The 21,690-nt window shown below is 41.2% G+C and overlaps 2 protein-coding genes across 5 annotated transcripts in view; one reads left to right on the forward strand and one right to left on the reverse strand.

Moving 5' to 3' along the window:
* Positions 1-2,282: 2,282 nt before the first annotated feature.
* Positions 2,283-15,171, forward strand: LOC113008155 (uncharacterized). Its single transcript, XM_026145365.2, has 8 exons — positions 2,283-2,512; positions 5,095-5,274; positions 5,645-5,833; positions 6,458-6,634; positions 7,252-7,393; positions 11,147-11,757; positions 12,443-12,584; positions 13,192-15,171. The coding sequence occupies exons 1-8, from the start codon at positions 2,417-2,419 to the stop codon at positions 13,923-13,925; spliced, it is 2,271 nt and encodes a 756-aa protein (XP_026001150.2). The 5' UTR covers positions 2,283-2,416; the 3' UTR covers positions 13,926-15,171.
* drp2 (dystrophin related protein 2) overlaps positions 14,196-21,690 on the reverse strand; it is a 176,026-nt gene continuing 168,531 nt past the window's right edge. For 3 of the 4 annotated variants that reach the window (XM_080308312.1, XM_026145315.2, XM_080308317.1), the window contains 4 exons: positions 20,405-20,657; positions 18,328-18,448; positions 18,063-18,149; positions 14,196-17,624 (listed from right to left, as the gene is read on the reverse strand). In XM_080308312.1, coding sequence (XP_080164438.1) covers positions 17,605-17,624; positions 18,063-18,149; positions 18,328-18,448; positions 20,405-20,657 — 481 coding nt within the window. In that variant the 3' untranslated portion in view covers positions 14,196-17,604. The remainder of the gene's footprint in view (positions 17,625-18,062; positions 18,150-18,327; positions 18,449-20,404; positions 20,658-21,690) is intronic. The other variant, XM_080308321.1, reaches the window with a different exon arrangement.

Here is a 21,690-nt window from a genome sequence, read left to right on the forward strand (position 1 = left end):
TTTGGTAAGTTACATCAGCTCTGGGTTCACAGAGGGAAAACAGAATCTGAAATGAAGTTTCATGAAAAGGACACAATCTTCACTATGAAAAATGAATTGCCTCCTTTTTAGTAAAAGACATGTTACGGGCTTGTGCACAAATCACATCGAACATTGCACGGCACAGTGCATCAAGTATCAAGGTGGAACATATCTATTGTCAAAGCTCAGTCTCACTTGCAGGTCATGGCTCCTCCAATCGTATAAAAGACCCAAAGTATACATTTAAAAGCTCTCCACACGGGTTGAGAAGGTGACCTTTATGTGGTGCCCTGCTATGAATCCCAGTTTTAATCCCACTGAACATCTGTTGAAAGAGCTGAACCTCTTCAATTCAATTCAATTCAATTCAATTTTATTTATATAGCGCCAAATCACAACAAAAGTCGCCTCAAGGCGCTTCAGTCGCCTCAAGGGAGAAGGTACCAATCAAGCCTGAGACAGGTTTGCTCAAGTAAGAGGGTGAAACTACCGGTTATGAGCAACAATAGGGGCTTGGTTTTCATCTGACTCAAGAGTGTACTACAGAATGTTATTGTGTCCTTGAAATAGATGTCCTATATATGTGCGTGAATAGTCTATCTCAGCTACAAGTTTTGTTTATTGGCTCAGAATCAGTACTATGTCACACACTTTAATGTATTTTAAGCTTAAAGAGCGTGGTAGCATGGTGGTTAGCACTGTTGCCTCACAGTAAGAAGGTCCTGAGTTCAATACCATGTGTTAATTGAAAAATCTAAATTGCCCATAGGTGTGAAAAGGTGAGTGTAAATGGTTGTCTGTCTCTCTGTGTGTTAGCCTTGTTACAGACTCGTGACCAGTCCAGGATGTACCCTGCCTCTCACCTTTAGATAGCTGGGATAGGCTCCAGTGACCCCCATGACCCTGAAAAGGAGAAGTGGATGGACGGAGTTGTTTTCTACCCTAAAGATCAAAACATTCAAGGGGCTCAAAGTGAAATGGCCACATCTTACAAGTCTCCAGGTATCATTAAAGATCAGAAATGAGCATTTACTACTCGCATTTAAAGGTTTGCGTCCAAGATGAAACCTAAAGTGATTTATGCAACATTTTACATCTTTTTACCTTTATTATGTTGTGGTGATCTTCTTTTTATGATTGCACCTGACCAGTACCCGAAGAGCTTAAATACTGCACTGGCTGTGGAAATCATTTACATCACTGTTATCTGTTTGGTAAATGGCCTGTATTTATATAGCGCTTTACTAGTCCCTAAGGACCCCAAAGCGCTTTGCATATCCAGTCATCCACCCATTCACACACTGGTGATGGCAGCTACATTGTAGCCACAGCCACCCTGGGGCGCACTGACAGAGGTGAGGCTGCCAAACACTGGCGCCACCGGGCCCTCTGACCACCACCAGTAGGCAACACGTGAAGTGTCTTGCCCAAGGACACAACGACCGAGACTGTCCAAGCCGGGGCTCGAACCAGCAACCTTCCAATTACAAGGCGAACTCCCAACTCTTGAGCCACAATCGCCCACACCGGGGCAACTAAATAGCCATCTCTTTATATCTGCAGACTTTCCCATTGGTTGGCTTTTATCTATAAATCTCTGCTTGGACTGGTGCCTTCTTATCTGCGTTTCTATATGTGTAAAAACCTCAACCTCAACCAATACGTCATACACTCTTACAGTAATATAAAAACGTTTGTCCCCAAATTTAGAACAGAATATTGCACAGACAAGTGCAATATTTTGCACTTGTCTGTGCAAAATATTGTATTTGTTTCTTTGTTACATGTTTATGTGTTGTACTGGTTGTAATTTCCTGTGCTCTCATGGTCTCTCTTGGCAAAGAGATTTTGATCTCAATTAGACTTTTGCCCAGATAAATAAATGATAATGAAGTTAAATATAAATATAAATAAAAGTAGCAGAACAATCTAATCTAAAAAAAAAAAGTTTGATTAACAATAAAAGTATTTAAATACTTTGGAGCCTAAGGCCAGATTTAGTTGGAAGGATGCTCTCTCTACACCCTCTGCCTCCCAGCTGAGGGACAGCTGCATCTTTAGGACATCACTGCGTCATCAGAGCACTCTTCCTCCAGAATGATCTTTACTTGTTCCAGACCGATCTCGGCCTTTCTCATCCACATGATTCAGCGGTCATCCCCGCCTCTCCCTTCTCCTTCCAACAGGGATTGCCCCCACCAATCACCGGAGTAGGCAAGGGATTAGCTCCTCAGATTAAAGTGGCCATCTCCAAACCCTGTCTAATCCTACCATCTGTCAGAGAGCAGCAAACTAGCCAAGACTCTTGCCACTAGGCTAATCAGAAAGTCAAAAGAACACAGCTAGAGGGAGAAAGACATTTCGAAAACACACTTTTCTGTTTCCCAGCGTGGCAATGGAGGAGACATACCTTCTCAACTATCCAGGTGTCAGGAAGAAAATTCTGGCAGGAGGCAGTGGACCGTTGCCTCACTTTCCACCTGGGACAAAGGTATTCTAAATTGCAGTTAACGTGATAACCTAATCGTTAGGGTAGGTTATCACGCAGTGTTGATGACACTGGTTGTGTGTACAATAATAACCATTGTGGAGTAATTCATGTTCCACGGGGGGGGGGGGGGGGGGGGGGGGGATTTCTATCTTGGGTGTCTATTTTTAGCTGTGTGTTGCAATGCCCACTTCAATTAGATTCTGTTGAATTATTCATGAAGTTAGAAAATTTATTCTGTATCTGGCTCATGCACACAGAGCAAACATTTGGTCAACCAAATTGCAACATGTTTTTTGGCACTGTATCTTTGTTTCTGTGCTTCCACTGATCTGCTGGTTTCCGACTTTTTCCCTTCCTAGTCACATCCAGCCATATGGCACCGAGCCTGGACACTGTGACAAATATTTTCCATGACAATGCCAGCATGAATTTCCATTTACCTGTGCGCGCGTGTGTGGATGTGTGCGTTCCCTCCCCAGTGAGGTGATTCCCATTTGTTCACACAGTTATCAGACTGTTGCGATTACACGCAATCTGTCAGGCTATAAATAAGGTTACACAGATCCAACATTATTTTTAAGTCAGGGTGATGCTAAAACCTTGACGACTCTTAGATACACGCAAACAGATGATGTCTGAAATATATCATGTATGTCATTCAGTTTAAAAGTACTTACTGTAAATTATATTTACAAAATATACAAGAAAATAATTTTCAAGTTAAATTGGATTTTGTTTTTATTTGGAAATGACAAAGGGGGCTTTTTAGTTTTCTTGTTGTAATTCAAAACTATTTTTGTTTTAGCCACTGATTTAATGGGCTTTTAAAGCTTGCAATCAATGGAACAAATTAACATTCACTAGAAAAGGACAATCAATAGGCTTTGAGAAGATGTGGTAGATCCTTTATATTGACTGCAGGAAATTATTTAAGAAAACTTTCAAGATTTAGGTGGTGATGTAAGTATTTGCAGACAAAGATATTTTTTAAAATTATTATTTCTGTATAGTGCTGTGAAAACGTATTTCTGATATATATATAATTTTTACATATTTGTCACATTTACATGTTTCAGGTGGTCAAATTAATTTTAATATTGTTTTTAAATGATGATTCAGTTTGTCAAGAGAAAAAACGTATCCAAACCTAGGCTTATGTGGAAAAGTAATTGCCCCCTAAAACTAGAAATTGGTTGGCAGCAAGAATTGTAACCAAGCGTCTGTGACAACTGGCAATGAGTCTTTCATATCTCTGTGGAGAATTTCTGTCCCACTCTTCTTTGCAGAACTGTTGTAATTCAGCCACATTAGAGGTGTTCTGAGGTCATCTCAAAGTATGGATTTATGTCTTAACTCATTCACTGCCAGCCATTTTCAAATGGCTGGCAGTGAAACACAACAAGACTTGCACCACATTTTTGTCTCACTGCGCAATCCCTTACGTGTGCAAACCCTGCACCTCCTTGCAGGTCTACTTTTACTGCTGGTGGGCTTCAGTTCAACTTACGTCTATAGACGTCAATGGCAGTGAATGAGTTAACTTATGGCCTCTCAAAAACCTTCATATTGTTGTTATTGAGCCATTCAGAGGTGGAATTCCTCATTGTCCTGCTGGATAACCCATGTTTGCTTGGGACAAAATGATGGCTGGACATTCTCCTTTAAGATTTTCTGAAAGAGAAAAAAATGTATGGTTCAATGAATTACAGCAAGTCATCCAGGTGCAATGGGACATAATATATTTATAAAAGTCTTCAGGATGTCTTCAGTTAAGAAGTTTTATAGCAAATGGTGAGACGAGCCTTCGTGTTCTTTCTGGTCAGCAATGGTTTTCACCTTGAAACTCTCCCATGGATGCCATTGTTCCCCCGTCTTTCTTATTGTTGAATCATGAACACTTTAACTGTGGCAAGTGAGGCCTGCAGTCCTTCAGATGTTGTTCTGGGTTCTTTTATGAGCTCCTGGATTAGTTGATGCTCTTGAAGTAATTTCTGTAGGCTGGCCACTGCTTAAAGGTTCACCTCTGTTCCAAGTTTTCTCTATTTGTGGATAATGGCTCCCATTGTGGAGTCTCAAAGCGTTAGAAATGACGTAGATGTCAGGGACTTTGTTTTTCGTCTGTTCTTACGTTTTTGGGCTCTTTTCGACTTTTTTACTTTGTCAGATTGCTTCTATTTCTCAATTCAAAAGGCAGCAGTCAGGCTGGGTGTGAAAGTGGAAAAAAAAAGTTAATCGGAACTAATTCCTGATTTAACAAGAGAGGACAATTAATTTTCCACCCAGTTAAGTTTAGATAGCTTTTACCCCTTTAATAAATAAAATCATCATCAAAACTGTATTTTATACTCAAGCAGCTTATCTTTGTCTTGTTTTGTAAACAACTTGATTTTTCATGAAATATGCAAATGTTACAAAAATGCAAAAAGCTAAGAAATCAGGGAAGGGCTAAATGTTTTTCACCACACTGTATATTAAATATTTTGTTGAAAAATCAGTGGCCACTTTATATGTCTAGTGAAGTCTCCACTGACTGTAGTTTGTGCCATTAATCTCTTGTACTCTCCCTGTTCCCACTTTCCAAGCTGGTTTTCCACTTCCAGACACTGTTGGACAACTTCGAGAGGACAGTCATTGATGACAGCCGACTAGCTGGCAGACCGGCAGAGATCTTTGTCGGAAAGATGTTTAAGATGGAAGTCTGGGAGACCCTGTTGACGTCCATGCGTGTTGGAGAGGTGGCTGAGTTCTGGTGTGATGCCATTGTGAGTTGGATTACAAACCGCACGCACACATTCTGAGATATCCGGCCCCTGAGAGGATGTAATAAGTGTTCATGACTGGGAAAGGGAAGCTTTTACTCCTCATTATAATGCACATGAATCAACGTTCTGTAGCCTCCAACATGCTCAGTAATATAAACATAAACAAAGCAATCTCTTTGTGCAATTTTTTTCTGTTTTTCCTTCTGGAGGAAAATGTAATTTGCAAGTAAAATTGTGCGACTTCTTGTGTTTTTTCTTGTACGGCTGATTGGCACGGGCTGCCAGAACCAGAGGGTTAGCATGATTAAGTGCTTCTGTGTTTTATTCTAGATGTTGCGTGCATGATTTTGTTGATGTGCTAATTTCACAGCACACAGGCTTGTACCCCATTGTGTCCAAGGGAATGAGACTGATCGCTCAAGGGAAAGACCCTCTGGAGGGTCAGAGACACATGTGCGGAATGGGAAACCTGTTCCACTATCACTCCACGGGTTTCCCGGAGCTGGATGAGCTGATGCGGACTCCTCAGCCGCTCATATTTATTATGGAGCTGCTGCAGGTAAGCATCTGTGACAGTGACAGTGAATAGCGGAAGAAGAGAATGAACAGCTTCTCCCACTTTTTAGCTTACGCTACACCAGCTTACGCTTTTCTAAAATTTACTGACAGCACTGACTAAAGTGCCTCTCTGTCTAAAACATTCAGCTTTGAAATATTATATTTTCCCAAACAAGCTTGAGACTAATTAGCGAGTCCAGTATTGCTGGCAGTGCATTAACATTATTTCTGTTTCACATCAGCTGACAAATCTTCAGCAGTGGAAAAATGTAGATACTTTATGAAATGTCTTGATGCATGCTCAATGATCCAAGTAAAGAAATTCCAAAAAGTTGATTCTATTTATCTGGACCTAGCGTTTCAGTGGGAGAAATGTTTTGCAACTCATCAAAATGACTTCTTCAGTCTCCAAAAATGGATCCTTTACCTAAGTAAAAGTTTCATTATCACAAATTGAAAGTATATAAGCAAAGTTTAAAGTTAAACAATTATTATTGCTATTGGTGGACTGAAATAACTACTAACTGTAGCTTTAAATAACTGTAATAAAATAGACAAATTTATCACGCATGCTTAGTACCTGTTTAAAATTCACTTGCATCATTTATCTTCTTCTCCTATGCAGGTAGGAGACCCCATGTCCTACCACAGAGAGTCGTGGATGATGGAAAAGGATGAAAAGCTGCAGACAGTGCCAGTTCTCCACATGCAGGGCAATGCTCTGGTCCAACAGAAGAAATACAGAGATGCTGCCAGCAAGTACAAAGAAGCTGTCCTGCTGCTAAAAACTGTCCAGTCTAGGGTGAGTGAAGAGCGGTTGGAAGAAAGGTGGGATGTAGGCAGGGTGTGTGTGTTGTTTGTGTGAATCTGTCTGTGTGTTTGTGTGGGGAGGGGCATGCAAAATGAGTACTGGGGAAGCTTGTGAATTCTGAGGTCTCTTCAGGATTTGGGGTTTTTGGGACATGCAGCTCCTTCTTTTCCAGTGGGACATTCCTGTTTTCCTGTTTTGCTCTGCTTCATGGTGTCCCTGATTACATGCAGCCGGGTGGGAGGCAGGCAGCAGAAAAAAAAAAGGAGACCTGTCTTAGATAAGAGCAGAGAAGGTGGGTGGTGGGGTGTGAGGATAGCGCAATGCTCTAGGGAGAAGAAAAGTTATGTTAAAGTGAACACACAACAGTTTTAGACATATTTGAAGGTTTCATGTTGTGGCTTACAGATAGCTGGCCTTAAACGATTGGTAAAGTAAAAATGATAATTAAATGTACTGAATTCTTATAATTGATTTTTGAATAAGGCTGTAACATGACAAAATGTGGAACAAGTGGAGAACTGAGAATACTTTTCATGTGCACCGTATAACTACTAAGCAAGTGTTGAATGAACATGTTGTTTTTCTTTTAAATCTGCATTCTTGTGTAGGAGATGCCAGGTGATATAGACTACATTAACCTAGGTCGAATGATTGTCCCCCTGGAGCTGAACTACTGCCAGTGTATGCTGGAGCTGGAGGAGTACTATGAAGTCATAGAGCACATGGATGAGCTGCTGCAGAAACACAAAGGTAAAGAAACATGCTGGAGAAAGAAGAATTGTGAGGGTTTATTCTGATTATTCTCATCATTTCTGGTTAAGAAACATCTTTAATTTGACTTTTTTCAGGAGAATCAACAGGGCACACTTTTATATATTTCCTGTCACCTAGATTCACATTTGCACGGTTGCATCAGCAAGCTTAATCCTGTGCACAGAAGTAGTTCAGCAGTGCACGGCTGTTATTCACTCTTTCCCTCCAGAGATTTGAACCAGCAATGATACCATATGCTCATAGTTCTCTAACCTCCAGGGTACTGCTGTGCCCAAACTTTGAAAGGGGGAGGGATAAGCTCCAATTCTTGCTATCTTGCCTTTGTTAGCTGGGCTAGCATAATTTACGCATGAGAGCCATTACTATTTAAAATGATTCCAAATCTTTTATTCTTTCCAGAGCTGTAAAAATAAAGAAATCTTACATTTGACAGAAATCTTTTTCTATTTTTAAGACTTTAGAGCTGTTTTTGCGTATACATGTCAGTGAAGAGGTTTGTTTTCTTTATAAAAATTCTACCTGCAAGTCTAAGTGTCATTCATGCAAAGTGATTCAGAGCAAGCTTGACCAGAATATCCTCGAGAATGTCCTATAACATCGACATAACTGCACGCATTATTGTATTCTTGACTTTTCTAGAAATAATTAACATTTTCGTTTGTAACTGACTTATAGGAATTTTGACATTTTGATACATTTGGCTATTTGCTTTCTTGACAAGACAGAGGAAGATTGATGCCACTCTGATGCATGAATTTTAAATCTGAAGGAAACCCAGATGGCCTTCACATAGATCCCTCCTGGTGTTATTTTTTTAGTCTCATAAACTAAGTTGGGATAATATCAATTCACTCTTTATAACCGTCATCATTATCAGTTTAATTTGCACCTCTCGATTCAGGCTTAACAAAAACAGTCATTTCAAAATCTTGTAAAAAGCTGCCAGGTGAGAATCTGATGCCTGCACTGGTTTTACTGCATGTTGCAACTGTTTCTTGTTAATGACAATTTTAAAGCTGCAGCAGTCCCGGGAATTGCAGTGTTATACCCATGGCTGCTCAAAATCCTAGAGGAGCCTCTTATGCTGGCACAGCCTTCACTTCAGAGCCTCATGAATTATGCCCATGTTGAGGCAGTCTTTATTTTACTCTCTTCTCCCCAGTCTGGGGTTTCCACTTCCCCAGTGTTGTGTATTTGACTTTTGCATTATTTGTGATGTGGGGCTATAAATCTGTTTATCACATTATGGTGACTTACCTTTCCTTTAAGGACAAAAAAAGTACTCATGGTGTAAGGAGAAGACTAGGTTGTAAGGAAAAGATACTGTAAGTCTTTTGGAAAGTAGTGTATGCCATGTAATGTCTTTTGAAATGATGCAAACACAACACTATGTGGGGCAATAGAAGGAGATGTGTAAACTGAGCACAAAAGTTTAGCATGGATATGGTGGGCAGGATTTTCTGGGCTTCCCGACCCAGTTTGAGCACTTGTCACAAAGCTGCAGGGCTCTTTATGAAGCTTAGAAGCATGTAGCCCCCACACAAGCATTGATACACTTTCTTCTACTCTTCTCCTCTCTTATTGTCCTCAGTTTCATTTCTCCAGTCCTTTTCTAGCTGTGTCTTAGTTTCATTTCACACTTCCGTCTCCTTTTGCTCACCACTCTGCTTGCATTCTTCGTGCTGTTGTTGTTCCTCCTGTCATCAGTATCACGTTGTCTGCATGAGTTCCTGTCAGCCACTCGGCTGCTGATTCATCCCTTCAACCCATTTGTTCTTTAGAAAAGGATCACTGCACTGTCTCTGCTTTGCCAGAGGCGACAGTGAAATCTGTTTAACTGCTGGCTGAACGAAGATTTAGCGTAGAGGGAAATTAAATGCAGAGAAACAGGAAAATTCAATTATATGTGTCTATCTAAACTAAACACAAACAGGGGCATTGCAATGTGTTCGCATGGTGTTTCCACATGTCTGCACTTTCCAATTTGGGAAATGCAGTTATTCACTTTGTGGTCTTTAATTAAATGCTTGAAAAAAAACAAAACCCATCTCTGTTCATCTTATTTCGCATGAAAAAACAAAACAAAAAACACTGTTATGCCTTGATTTGGCTTAGCTGTAACTCAACACCTTTGTCTCATTTAATATGTGTAGATCTGTGAATATGCAAATTCTTTCCTGCCTCCTCCATCAGCTACTACTACCTCCATCTGCCCCCTGCACACTCCCTGTGCACAGTGGTGGTCCAAACTTCAAAACTGAGTGTTTTGTTAAGCACAGGAGGAAAAACCCAGTGTTCAATTTGTAAAGCAGGAGATATGCTGTACAGTGAGGCTGCTGCTCTGCTGGGTCAGGGGAGAGAAAAATTCCTGGAAAACACACACACACACACACACACACACACACACACACACACACACACACACACACACACACACACACACACACACACACACACACACACACACACACACACAACCTCAAGCATAGAAAACAAAGACTAGGTGCTAGGTTTTAAAAACTAAACAAAACAAATAATTTAGGCAATTTAATACTCGCTGGGAAGCTTTTAGTGCACTTATAGTAAGGTCTCATAATGATGCTTTGTAAGTCTGAGATTTTTAGGTGTACTCAGTCTAGAGAATATCAAAGGAGAGTAAAATAACAGGCCTGTGTTTACACTTCCATGCCTATTTGTCCTTTTAGATATTACGTGGATGATTATTTTCCCCTAAAGTACAACAATTTTCAGCATCTTGACATCCTCCTAACATGGCAATGCTGCACAGCAGCAGCTACACTGAGCTTAAATGAAATAAGTCTACACTGACAACATTAGCTTTCACGCTACCAAACTCTTAGACCCACCAAGATTGGATTCCGCTGTTTGCTATTTATGAAACACTGCCTCAACACACAAGATTGAAGCATTTCGTAAATTACACAAGGTCAGCCTCACATGGAGCATGACACTCTGAAAAAGACTGAAAGAGAAGTTTAACATATAAGTATCAAATGTTAAAACTATTAGTGTTATAAAAAGAACAACTTACAAGGGTGCAAAGGATGAGCAGCAAATGCGCAGTACATTCTGAATCTCTGTTTTTGAGTTTGTCATTGGAACACTGCAGTTCTGGGGAAGCCATACTGACTTTCAAAAATATGATTTTCATAGACGAGGTTCTTTAAATAAAACGTACAGCCAGCTAGTTTAGCACAAACACTCTAATAAGGGGGAAACATTTAGCCTGACTCGATTCAAAGGTCACTCCACAGTCATTTCTAAAGCTACCTAATTAATGCGCTGTATTTTGGTTGTTTGATCTAATAAAACTACATTTTTTAGTCTTTTTTCTCACAAATACACAATGGGGTTGTTAGTGAGCTGTAGAAGTGGATGGGGCAGAGCCAAGCTTGCTGTTTTTCTCTGTTTCTAGTCTTTGTATGAAGCTCAGCTAACCCACTAGATGTAGCTTCAGCTTTTCATTAGTTGCACCATATCTCATTCAACTCTGGAAAGCAAATAAGCTTTCCAGAATTATTTTTTTTTTAGGGTTTATTAGAGTTTTGCAGATTTAGTTTAGATGAGAACTAACAGGTCACACCTACTCTCTGTCCTAAAAGCTTATAAATAACCACCTGTGCTTCAACGTGCATATCAGATTGATTTACGTTTTTTTGCAGTTATTATTTCACTGTGTTGTTGTTTCTTGCCTTTTCTGTTTCGTAGACTGTGTCAAAGGCTACTACAAAAGAGCCAAAGCCCACACTGCTGTGTGGAATGAAAAGGAGGCCCGGAGAGACTTCAACATGGTGGCTCAACTTGACATCACTTTGGCGTCCCTCATCCATCGAGAGCTGAAGGCCCTGTCGGAGCGCATGAAGGAGAAATATTGGGAGGAGAAGGAGCAATACTGGAACAAGCTAGAGAAAAATGAAAACGCAAAAGAAGTGGGGGAGGCAGAGAGGAATGATGAGGAGGAGGAGAAGCAGACAGGAGAGATAGAAGAGGGAAAACAAGAACATCTCGAAAGTGTGACAACAGCGGCAAATGATAAAGTGGGAGGTGGTTCCGAAGAATCTCCCCCTGAATATGCAGAAGTTCACAAAGAGAACCTCGGGGAAAATAAGGTTGCACTGACTGAGGGAACAGTTACCAAAGAAGAAGCAGTGAATTTAAACACTTGCAATAAAACAGAAGGCAAGGACTGGCAGCAGATGTTACGACTGGTCATGTTGCTGCAGAATGAGGGAAATTTCCTCATTAAAGAGAACCACTTTCAAGAAGCTTCTGGAAAGTTCAAGGAGGCTATAGAATATGTGGACTGCCTTCAAAATAAAGTAAGTAATTGGTGATTAAGTGAGGGTTTGTAAAAGCGTTCAAGTAATTGTGTTGTCTTTTCCAGGCAATTGAATGTAAAATAGAGCTTTTTGTTGCGATGACAGTACCCAGATGGACATACCACATTAACAGCCACCGGTTCAATCCACTCAGTGTGATGAATAGTCGAACATGCCAGAGAGTAGTCTTGCTAAAGGACCGCGACTCACTGTGGCTTGTAAACTGTAATCATCTGTCATTGTTGCTTTTTTACTGAAGAGCAGCTGTGGCATTGTAGGTACGCTGGCAAAGTGAAGAGCAGAGAAAGTGCTCTGAAAATAACAGCTATCCACAGAGATATCACTGTCACACTGCTTGCCTGCTCTTCTTTTCTCTTTCTTAAACTCTCCTTTCTGCCACACCTCTGTGTCTAACTCCCTCATGCCTTTCACACACAACAAACTCTCCGCTGTCCTCAACCCACCCACTTCCATCTTTATTTCTCCTCATTCTAAATTCCTCTGCCTCCTCCCGGTATCATTTTCCACATCCGAGCTTTTTCGTCGTGCCTCCCAACGCTTTATATATTTGCCCCTACCTTTGTTTCATCTTTTCAACATTTCTCTCGCCATCTATCACTACCACCTCCTTTGCCCTCACCCTCCCACCTACCCGGCTTTCATGTCCACTCTCTTTTCTCTGCAGGTGGATCAACAGGGTGAGGACTGGGATTCGCTGGAGAAAGTGCGTCTTCCTTTGACTCTTAATTTCAGCCAGTGCATGCTGGAGCTAAAACAATACCAGCAAGTTGTGGAGCTCAACACCAAGCTGCTGAAGAAACACAAAGGTAATATTAGAGTGAAAATTGAGTTTGGTATAGAAATAGATACTTGAGTATATAAATATACCCCGGTTTAGTGCGTACAGAAAAAAAAAAAACAACCCCAAAAAACCTATCATTTTTAAGCTAAAAAATTTCAAGTTCTCCTGCCAGCCCTCAGCAAACACTCGCCTTCACAGTGCAACAAGCCTTGATCTTTGTGTTTACCAGGGAAAGAAGAAACCAAACATTCACAACCGCAAAGCTGTGTCTATCTTTTGTTCCCTCAGCTCCCACCCATGGACATCACAGTCAAAAATGAATTCATTGTTTTCTTTTTGTTTGTGCTATGATGAATTATTAACAGTTAGGGCGATCTGAAAAGGTTGTTTTATGCGTTTCTTTCCCGTTCATTTACTCCTCTCGTGCGTTCACCTCCTACTACATCTCCTGTCTCACCGCTGGCATTCAGTGTAGTTAACTCCTGTGGTATTCATTTTATCTTCAACTTTTACGGCTTTCCAGTTTTACTCTTGCCGGCCTACCAAATCATTCTTACCTCCTGTTGCCTCTTGTGGTGTTTACGAGTCAATAGTATTGCCATTTATACTTATTCGCTCTCTTTTCTCAATAGGTAATTTCAAGGCAGTGTACCAGAGGGCTCGGGCTCATGCTGCTTTGTGCAATGAGGATGAAGCTCGAAGAGACTTTGATACGGTGGAGAAACTGGACCAGAAGTTTAAACCCTTTGTGCAGCAGGAACTGAGGAAGCTGGGCCAGAGCATGCGTTCTATGCATGCCAGTCAGAACAAGACTTACTGGGATACAACACAGGAGAAGTGGGGGCCTGGTGGGACCAAGCCCACGAGTGCAGCCAGAAAGAAGAACGTCAAATTTCCTCCAAAAGCCACAGAAGGAAAAGCTAAAGCAGATATTAATGTAGATAAGAAGACTGAAGACACTAAGAGCCAGGAGATGGAAAGCTCAGAGAAATGCACCCCTGTCGAGACAGAGGGGGTGGATGGTGCAGAAACAGGGAAAAATCCAGATGTGAAAGCAGAGCAGGGTAATAAAGAGCCAGAGCGTGGGAGAGCGAGTGGAGAGGGGTTAGATAATGAAAGTATAGAGAAGGCCGTGGTTCATGAAGCTGGGCTGGGTGTACCAGATAATCAAGCAATAGATAAAGATAGAGATCCTGCGCCCGCCAGCTCCGGCAAAGATAATGCAGCGAGCAAGAGATCAGTGCGCGATAAGGCGAGAAAGAAGGTAAAATGTCAATCAAGTGCTGCACCACAGCCAAAGAGAACAAACTCAGGGAACAAAGCCAACAGGGCTAAAACAGAAAAGGGTGGCACTGCATCAGAATAGACCAATGAGCCGTTTTTTCTGCGCTGAAGCAAAGGTTTAAGGTAGAAGTCGAGGGCAGACTGAATAACAGAGTCAGAAAAAAAATGACAAGCACACAAGCCTCACAATGGGACATACACAAATCCAAATATAAACACAAAAAGAAAAATTAATATAAAACAGCCTGTATTTGGCACCATTCTGAGTTAACTTTCATTATTCAAATCTCAAAGGGATAACTGCAGTCACATGAAATAAACAAAAAAAACAATAACACGAGCAGACAAGGAGTTTGCCAAATACAAACTTTTATTTCTGTACACAAAGAGTAGAAAGCAGCCAGTAACCCACTTGTTATTACAGTAAAAAGCCTTTCTTCAGAAACCCTTTTTTTTTTAATACAGATTAAAAACTCCAGAGAAAAGACGAAAAGAAGTGTTTTGAGTTCTGGACAATAAAACAGGAAATCAAAAGTGTTAAAGAAGTCAAACATTATGATTAATGAGGTATATTAATGGTGATTTAAAAGAACACACAAAGAAGAAAAGAAACCTCATTTCATCAGAAAAAAAACCGAGTGTGTTAGAGTAACAAACTTATATATGTTGCGTGACATACAAGCGCATGTGTCCTTGTTACATATTTAGATGCGTGTTGGTAAACACAGGAGGGAGGGTCTGACACTGAGGCGGCAGATTAATGACAGGGCCCGTGGAGCATGTTGGCAAGCTACATGCAGTAACAGAAGTCTGAGCAGTGATAGCGGTGTCCTCTGGGGGTGACTCCGGCTTATGTAGAGAACCTTTTTTCACCCAGCTTCAGTCATGCCACAGGGAGCAGTGTGTGTTAGTGTGTGTGGGGCAAAACAGGAAGCCACTAGGAGTAAAGAAATGTGCACACGGATGAGACCTCAGATGATCACACAGTCACGCATCATCATTTATTTGGATGGCGGTGTCGAGCAGCAGCAGAGTGAAATGTTGGGACAAACTGTGAATTGCAATGTAACCCTGTAGTATAACTACCTAGTCTATGTGCGTATATGTTTGTGTCATTCTTTCGCCACTATATGGTGTTAAAATAAACATGACAACTGTTGATGTGCAGTCCTACTGGGGGGGTTGTCTCCCCTTCTTTTTCACAACCTGTCACTGCGCCATCATCTTGTGTACCCACATAGAAACGTATGGAGCAACTGAGAGCAATGGATAATCATCACTGTGTAATGAGATGTGTAAATACCAATAGATAAATGTCTATGAATAAACATCGCTTGTCATGGCTTTTTTTTTTCTCCCACGAGCTGTGCAGCTGCTCTTTGTTCTGAGTTGCGAGAGCTTTAACAAAACAAATTCTCAAGCAGTGCTGATGCAGAGATGGGTTCAACAAATAGTAATGACTATCTTCAGCAGCTTAACAGTGGCAGGCTTCAGTGGAGGTGGACGTGAAGAAAAGGAGAGCTGTGTTTGGGAACCAAGGGCCTCTCTTGCTTCCCTTAAGGCTATTAGCATTTGTATTATGAATGGCACATCACGTTTCCAACTTGCAAACCTGTGGAGCTTTGTCCTTGGGGGCAGTTCCCTAGCAACGGTATCAAAACTAACAGGCAACGAGTGCTGAGGAGGATGGTGTCAAATGTGAGTGCTATGTGCCTGGAGGAAGATCCCATAATGAATGCAGCACATGGGTTTTAAACTCATGTATGTGGGGTCAGAATGATATTTTTTAAGTTTAGCATGGATTCTTCAATGTATATGAGAATGGGGTGGTTTGAGTACGGAGAAACACACAGAACCACAGCTTCATTGTTTCAGGCAAACTTTAGTCCTGCTTCTGGAGATTTTGCTGTGGCAGGCACATCAAAGTGGATCTCTCCCACCAGCCCTCAAGCAATAAATGGATTGTTTTTTTTATGCCTTTCCTCTCTTGTCTCTTAGATCTTTACTCCCTCCAAGCATACCCGGCACCATGGGTTCACTCATACAAGCCTTATTTAACCGGTTTCACCCTATGGATGCTCACATGCTGTGATCCATTCCAGCTGTCACTTCCAATCAACCACAGGTCTGTCCGGGACTGACAGACACTAGTGCACAAACACACTCCTGACGCAACCTCCTTCCCTGAATTTAAAGCATAATGAAAAAAGAAAGAAAACGTGGAGAAAGACTAACTCTTGTCTTTTATGGATTCAGCTCGGTTTTAAGGCATTAATTGACTGTGCTATGTTTAGAACAAAATGCACCCTATGAGCTTGATACGATGAGGGTGAAACTAAATCAACGACACATCCTTTTGTAAATCTAAAAGCAATTAAGTATGCATTAACATGAGGGGAAATGACACATGCAGAGTCAGTAGCTACTGTTCTTTTCAAATCTACATGGAATGAAGGGATTATTAAGAACGGAGCTGGTGTGGGACTGAGTTATCTTGGTGTGCCTTATACCCCCCCTGTAGTTTTTGGAATTAGCATATCGAGGGGTGGGGGAGCTTTAACTTTTAGGAGCTCCTTCCTTCTGTCTGCACATAGCAGGAGAACCCTAAGATCTCAGAGCAGTGGCATGCATGCTGATATTTATCAGCAGACATTTCCTAAACAAAACACAATCCCATTCACAAAACAAATTGGCTTACCACTGAGAAATTGTTTATATCCTTCAAGATGAAATAGATCTCCATTTTTATGAAATTGGCCTATGGTGTATTTCTGGCGATACATCACAGCACATGTTATCGATCATGCAGGGAGCCATTTGGTTATTTGTGCATAATGTGGGTGGATGCGTGGGGGCTATTGCAAATAGGGGTGCGTGTGTAGCAGCATACGTGTGTGCACATACACTGAGTGCAGTTAGTGCTCTATGGGTGTAAAGGGCTCACTTAGGAGAGGCAAGCAATGAGTGCGACAAGCAGTGAGACAGGATTAGAGGAACACAGTGTGTGCATACAGAGGCGCTGTGCTAGCGGGCACTTTGGCTGTCTCAAATAAGTCATGGATTTAACTGATAATGTGTCATTCTGAAAAAGTAAATAAGCCCGTTGTGGGTGCTGTCAGCTCCTTGACAGTCTGCACCACGCAGCCACATAAAATGTAGTCAGCCCAGCCCTGATCTAGCTTACACGGTTAAGCTTTAGCTCACCTCCTTGTTTCAAAATACAAAAATAACAACCATGACAACACATTCAGGAGGGGGGGGAAACACACACTGAAGATACAGGCATTTTGATAGAAACAATGGATGTCCTTCCTTTTCCCTTTTTGCATTTTTTTGAGGTTCTTTTCACGGAAGGTCTGATTTGTGCTGCAGACTGATATAAAGCTTCCCACCTCTGAATGACTACACAAATACTGGTAAACACAGTGTCTTGGCTGGGCATTTTCCATCACTTTAGTCTCTCCCTGACCTGCTGCTAACATTAGTTTCCTTTGGCTCGTTAACATGGTGTCAGGCTGCGCCACTGAAGCTATGAAGCACAGCCTGGCCAAAAGGACATCAGCGTGAGCCTTTAGCAGTTTGCATGAAAAAGGCTTTTAGTGCACAAAATTCCAGTAGAGGGTTAGCTCTAAGTATCATTGCCGCTGCAGTGGTCACATGGCCTGGTGTACTGTGGCCTGACCTCAGCTGCATAGAGCTCCTCCCTCTGCCATCAGGCGTTCTTTCAGGCTTTCTTTCTGCTCCTCCAGGCACACTCAGGGTTAGATGTGTGATGTGGTGCCTGAAATTAGGATATAAAAGAGAATTTAAAGAAAAGAAAAGGGTTAACAAGTTTAGGAGCACATGCAAAGGACCAAGGAAATGTTCTTGGTTATAACTAAGAAGGCTATAATTATTATAATCCCTTTCTTTGTTCAAATTGCAGGCTTTGGATTGCCCAGCAAATTGCATTTTAAATGCAGTGGGGCACTGTGGCAAAGTGTGTGACAGTGACACGCTCTGTCTTTCTCTGCTGCAGTCGCCCTCTTATCTTACTTCTCCTCTCTGCCATTCAATCTTTCCATCCCTACCCCCTCCCCTTCTATCGATCCACACTAGTACATATTTGCTCTCCTCTCCATCTCTCATGGTCCCAAGGGCCATGGGGGGAGCAAAGAAGCTGTCTCTGAAGTGTGGAGTGCTACAGCAGCAAAGATCCATGTAGCTGAAACAAACTCACCAGGTTCTGAAGGGAAGACGTTTCTCAGCTGCTCAATGACCTCCTGGAGCTGCAGCACCGTGTCCTGCTCATGCTCCAAATCATCTCCTGCCACACACACACACACACACACACACACACACACACACACACACACACACACACACACACACACGGATTCAAGCCGCCACAGAAAATGTTACTTCTCAGTGAAAAGATAAGGTTTTACATTTAGCATGCATGCATATGTCAAGCCCTCATCTTAGCCTGGCTGCATGCCACTGACCTGCTGCTTCAGTGTCTGTAGTCTCTCTGCTAGCTGGCTCCCCATGGTGTCCTCCTCCAGACACAGGAGAAGACAGGGTTGATGGTTCTGATCCATTGGCCTCTGAATCATCTTTGGGCTGCTTTTGGGAGAGACTTATTACCATTCTTTCTAAATAACCCCTCATATCTATCATATTTCAGACATCAGAGTCATTTTGCCTTTCAGATAGCAATGAATGTGATGTTTAATGGCAGCCGGCAGTCCTCAAATGAGAACTCAGAGAAAAAATATTTAAAAAGGCAATTTTGCCCAACAGCTGTTCATCAGGTTACTGTGATTTGTGCTTTGATAGGTAGGTAAAAGCCAAAGGGAGTTGCACTGCACAGACAAGCATTGCAGAAAACAGACTGACACCACAATGGATGCCTCAATTCAGAATCAAAGGGGGATAGTGTAACTTTCGAAGATCTTATATGCAACATTCCCATGGTTCGTATTGTTTTTAGCAACACTGTGGCAATACTCCAGAGGTGAGTAAGTTCAGTAGCTGCTGCAAAACAGGAGTCTCTGTAGAGACTGGGAGGGATTCATACATATACTTCTAGAGACTACAGACTGCAGATTCTACAGATTTTATTTTCTGAGGAAATGAAACTGTGATATAGGTCCACAGAGAAAAGAATTCAAATAGCTTTTTTCCCTCCCTTTATGTTTTTAACCCAGGAATATGTGCCTCTTGCTCTCTTTAACCTGAAGATGCAGATCCCGTTCTTGTTCTTTCTCCTACTGTCATTTATTCCCTTCATTTTCTCTTTATTCTGTGGCCTGAGTGTGCAGTTTAGATACTCCCACTAACAACAATTTACACATTGCCATTATAGTAACCAGTAACTGTGAGTGTCAGCTCCCACTCGCCTATCTCTTTGCCACACCTTTCCTTTACACCGCAGTAAATCCTTTTATATGATGCTCCAGAGTGTATTAAGGCTTATCCTCTTTCTTAACTCCTTCCATACTGTACTTCTTTGTACTCCCATTCCTTCTTTTAAATGTGTGCCTTTTTGTACTTTTATAAGTGTATTTCAAGAACTTTGCTATCTGTGCTGTCTGTGAGGAATACAAATATTGAAAACTGGTGAGGTTAAATTTCCCTCTGTGCCCCTTTTTTTAAACTGCAGCTACAGAAATCTGCAAGAACTATACAGTGCTGTGCCAAAATATTTGTCCTCTATCCAAAATATCCAAACCTACCTAATTGTCCCCTAAACCTAATAACTGGTTGTGCCACTCTTGGCAGCAAGAACTGCAATCAAGTGCTGGTGATACCTGGCAATGAGTCTTTCACATCGCTGCAAACCACTCGTCTTTGCAGATTTGTTTTAATTCACACACGCTGGAGGATTTTCAAGCATGAACGGCCTGTTTGAGATCATGCCAAACATCTTAGTCTGATTTAAGTTGGGAATTTGACAAGTCCACTCCAAAACCTTCAATTTTTCTTTTTTAACCATTCAGATGTGGACTTGTTAGTGTGTTTCTGATTATTATCCTGCTACATAACCCAACTGAACTTGAGCTGGCAGGACATTCTCTTCTGGGATTTTCTGGTAGAGAACAGAATTCCCGGGCCTTCCACAAAATTCAGCTTTTGTCTCATCAGCACACAGAATATGTTCCCAAAGATCTTCACTTCAGTCTGTTAGACAGATTCTGTTTAAGCTTTTTGTGATTCAACAGGTCTGTCAGTAATGAGACCTGGGCGTGGCTATAGTTCAACTGAGCGCAGCTTTCCAAAAAATGTGGTTAATCACAATTAATTCTTGATTTAAGGAGGGCAATTTGTTTTTCACGTGTGGCCTGGTAGGTTTGAATAGCTTTTTTTCTAAATTAATTTATTTTACATTTACAGCGATAATCTTTGTCTAATATAATTTTTTTTTTAAAGATCTGCACCTAAAGTATTTGCCTGTAAAACCTAGTTGGTAGACTTAGAAGTACACATAAAAACATACAAGTATTGTTTTTAAATAAATAAAATCCATTGTAGGAACTGTTCATGTCCTTTCCAGGTCTCCCTCAGAGGTGTACCGCTGACCTGTAGCAGTAGCTCCCTGAGCCGGCGCAGCTGGGACTCGAGCTGTTTGTTGTGGTCCTCCAGGATCTGCATACGGGTCTCCAGGCGAGTCTTGTGTTGCCGGAGGACCCGTGCTTCAGCCAAGAGCTCCTCGTCCTGCTGCCCTTCCGCTGTGGGTGAACCGAGACCTCCTTCTCCAGCCTCAGTCAACATGGGAACTGATGCCGCCTCTTCGTGTTTCCACTTAAGCCGCCTGTACTCGCTCTGCAGCACCCTGAGGACCAACAGATGGAGGAGAACAGTCAAGGCAATTTGTTGGTGCAGCAAGCAAAACATCAACTTAGAGAATTATACTGACACAAACAGAAACGCATTATAACCTGACATTTGTATTTATGAGACAAATAATTTGAATGATTTACTAAATACCAACACATTAAACAATCAGTACTGCAGGATCCTAATGTATTATTGATGACTAACCACATGGAGTGCAATCTTCATTTTTAATAGAAGCCTTTCATATCACATATTTGTATGGTGCTGTGAATATTCAGTGGCTTTGTGTGGTGATTCGCTATTAAAACTGTTTATAGACTTGTGATGCATTGTTAATTGATTTGGCTGCTGGAAAATGATCGTCACAACATACTGGTCTATTTAATTGCAGAATTATCTGTAACTATCTCTTTGGAAAAGAAAATGTAATAAATACATAAAATAAAAACAAAAACCAGAAAGTCAGGGTAGCTGTTCTAATGAATGGTGGATGGTCAGAGGTTGAGCAGCTCGCCATGGCATTCATATACCCAGATAAGGTATATGAAACATATTTCATATTTTACAGGCTATCACTGAATTACATGTAAATGCAATTTTGTATTTTTTTTTCCAAAAACTGATTCACAGTCATTTATTGAAATTCATGTTTTCATACATATTAAATCTTCCTGTTAAAAAGGATGTTTTTTCTTCCCACTATCGCCAGTGGGAAGTGCTTGGGTTTTTCTGTTTTCCTTTGTATTCTTGTAGGGTCTTTACTTTTGGCACTATATAAATAAAACAGAACTGAACTGAACTGAATTGATCATTTAAGTGATGGTTCTTGAATATAGGTGGTTGTACCACTACATTAAAAATCATAAAATTTCAGGTAAATTCTATATTATATTAGATACAAGCACATGTCCATCTCTTTATAAAGCTAAAAAAAGGTTGGGGTTTTTTTGGGTTAAAGAGACCCAAAATAAGTTCTTAATTTTTTTTTGCTAATTTATTGTTCTGTTATAAGCATCAGAAAAACCACT

The sequence above is a fragment of the Astatotilapia calliptera genome, chromosome 2 (genome assembly GCF_964374335.1).
Source record: "Astatotilapia calliptera chromosome 2, fAstCal68.1, whole genome shotgun sequence".
Lineage (NCBI taxonomy): Eukaryota > Metazoa > Chordata > Actinopteri > Cichliformes > Cichlidae > Astatotilapia > Astatotilapia calliptera.

Excerpts from the sequence above, each read along its gene's own strand:
- LOC113008155 (XM_026145365.2), top strand. The coding sequence starts at position 2,417 with ATGGAGGAGACATACCTTCTCAACTATCCAGGTGTCAGGAAGAAAATT. Across the intron at positions 6,635-7,251 it reads TAAAAACTGTCCAGTCTAGG|GAGATGCCAGGTGATATAGA; the intron begins GTGAGTGAAGAG and ends ATTCTTGTGTAG. Across the intron at positions 7,394-11,146 it reads GCTGCTGCAGAAACACAAAG|ACTGTGTCAAAGGCTACTAC; the intron begins GTAAAGAAACAT and ends TCTGTTTCGTAG.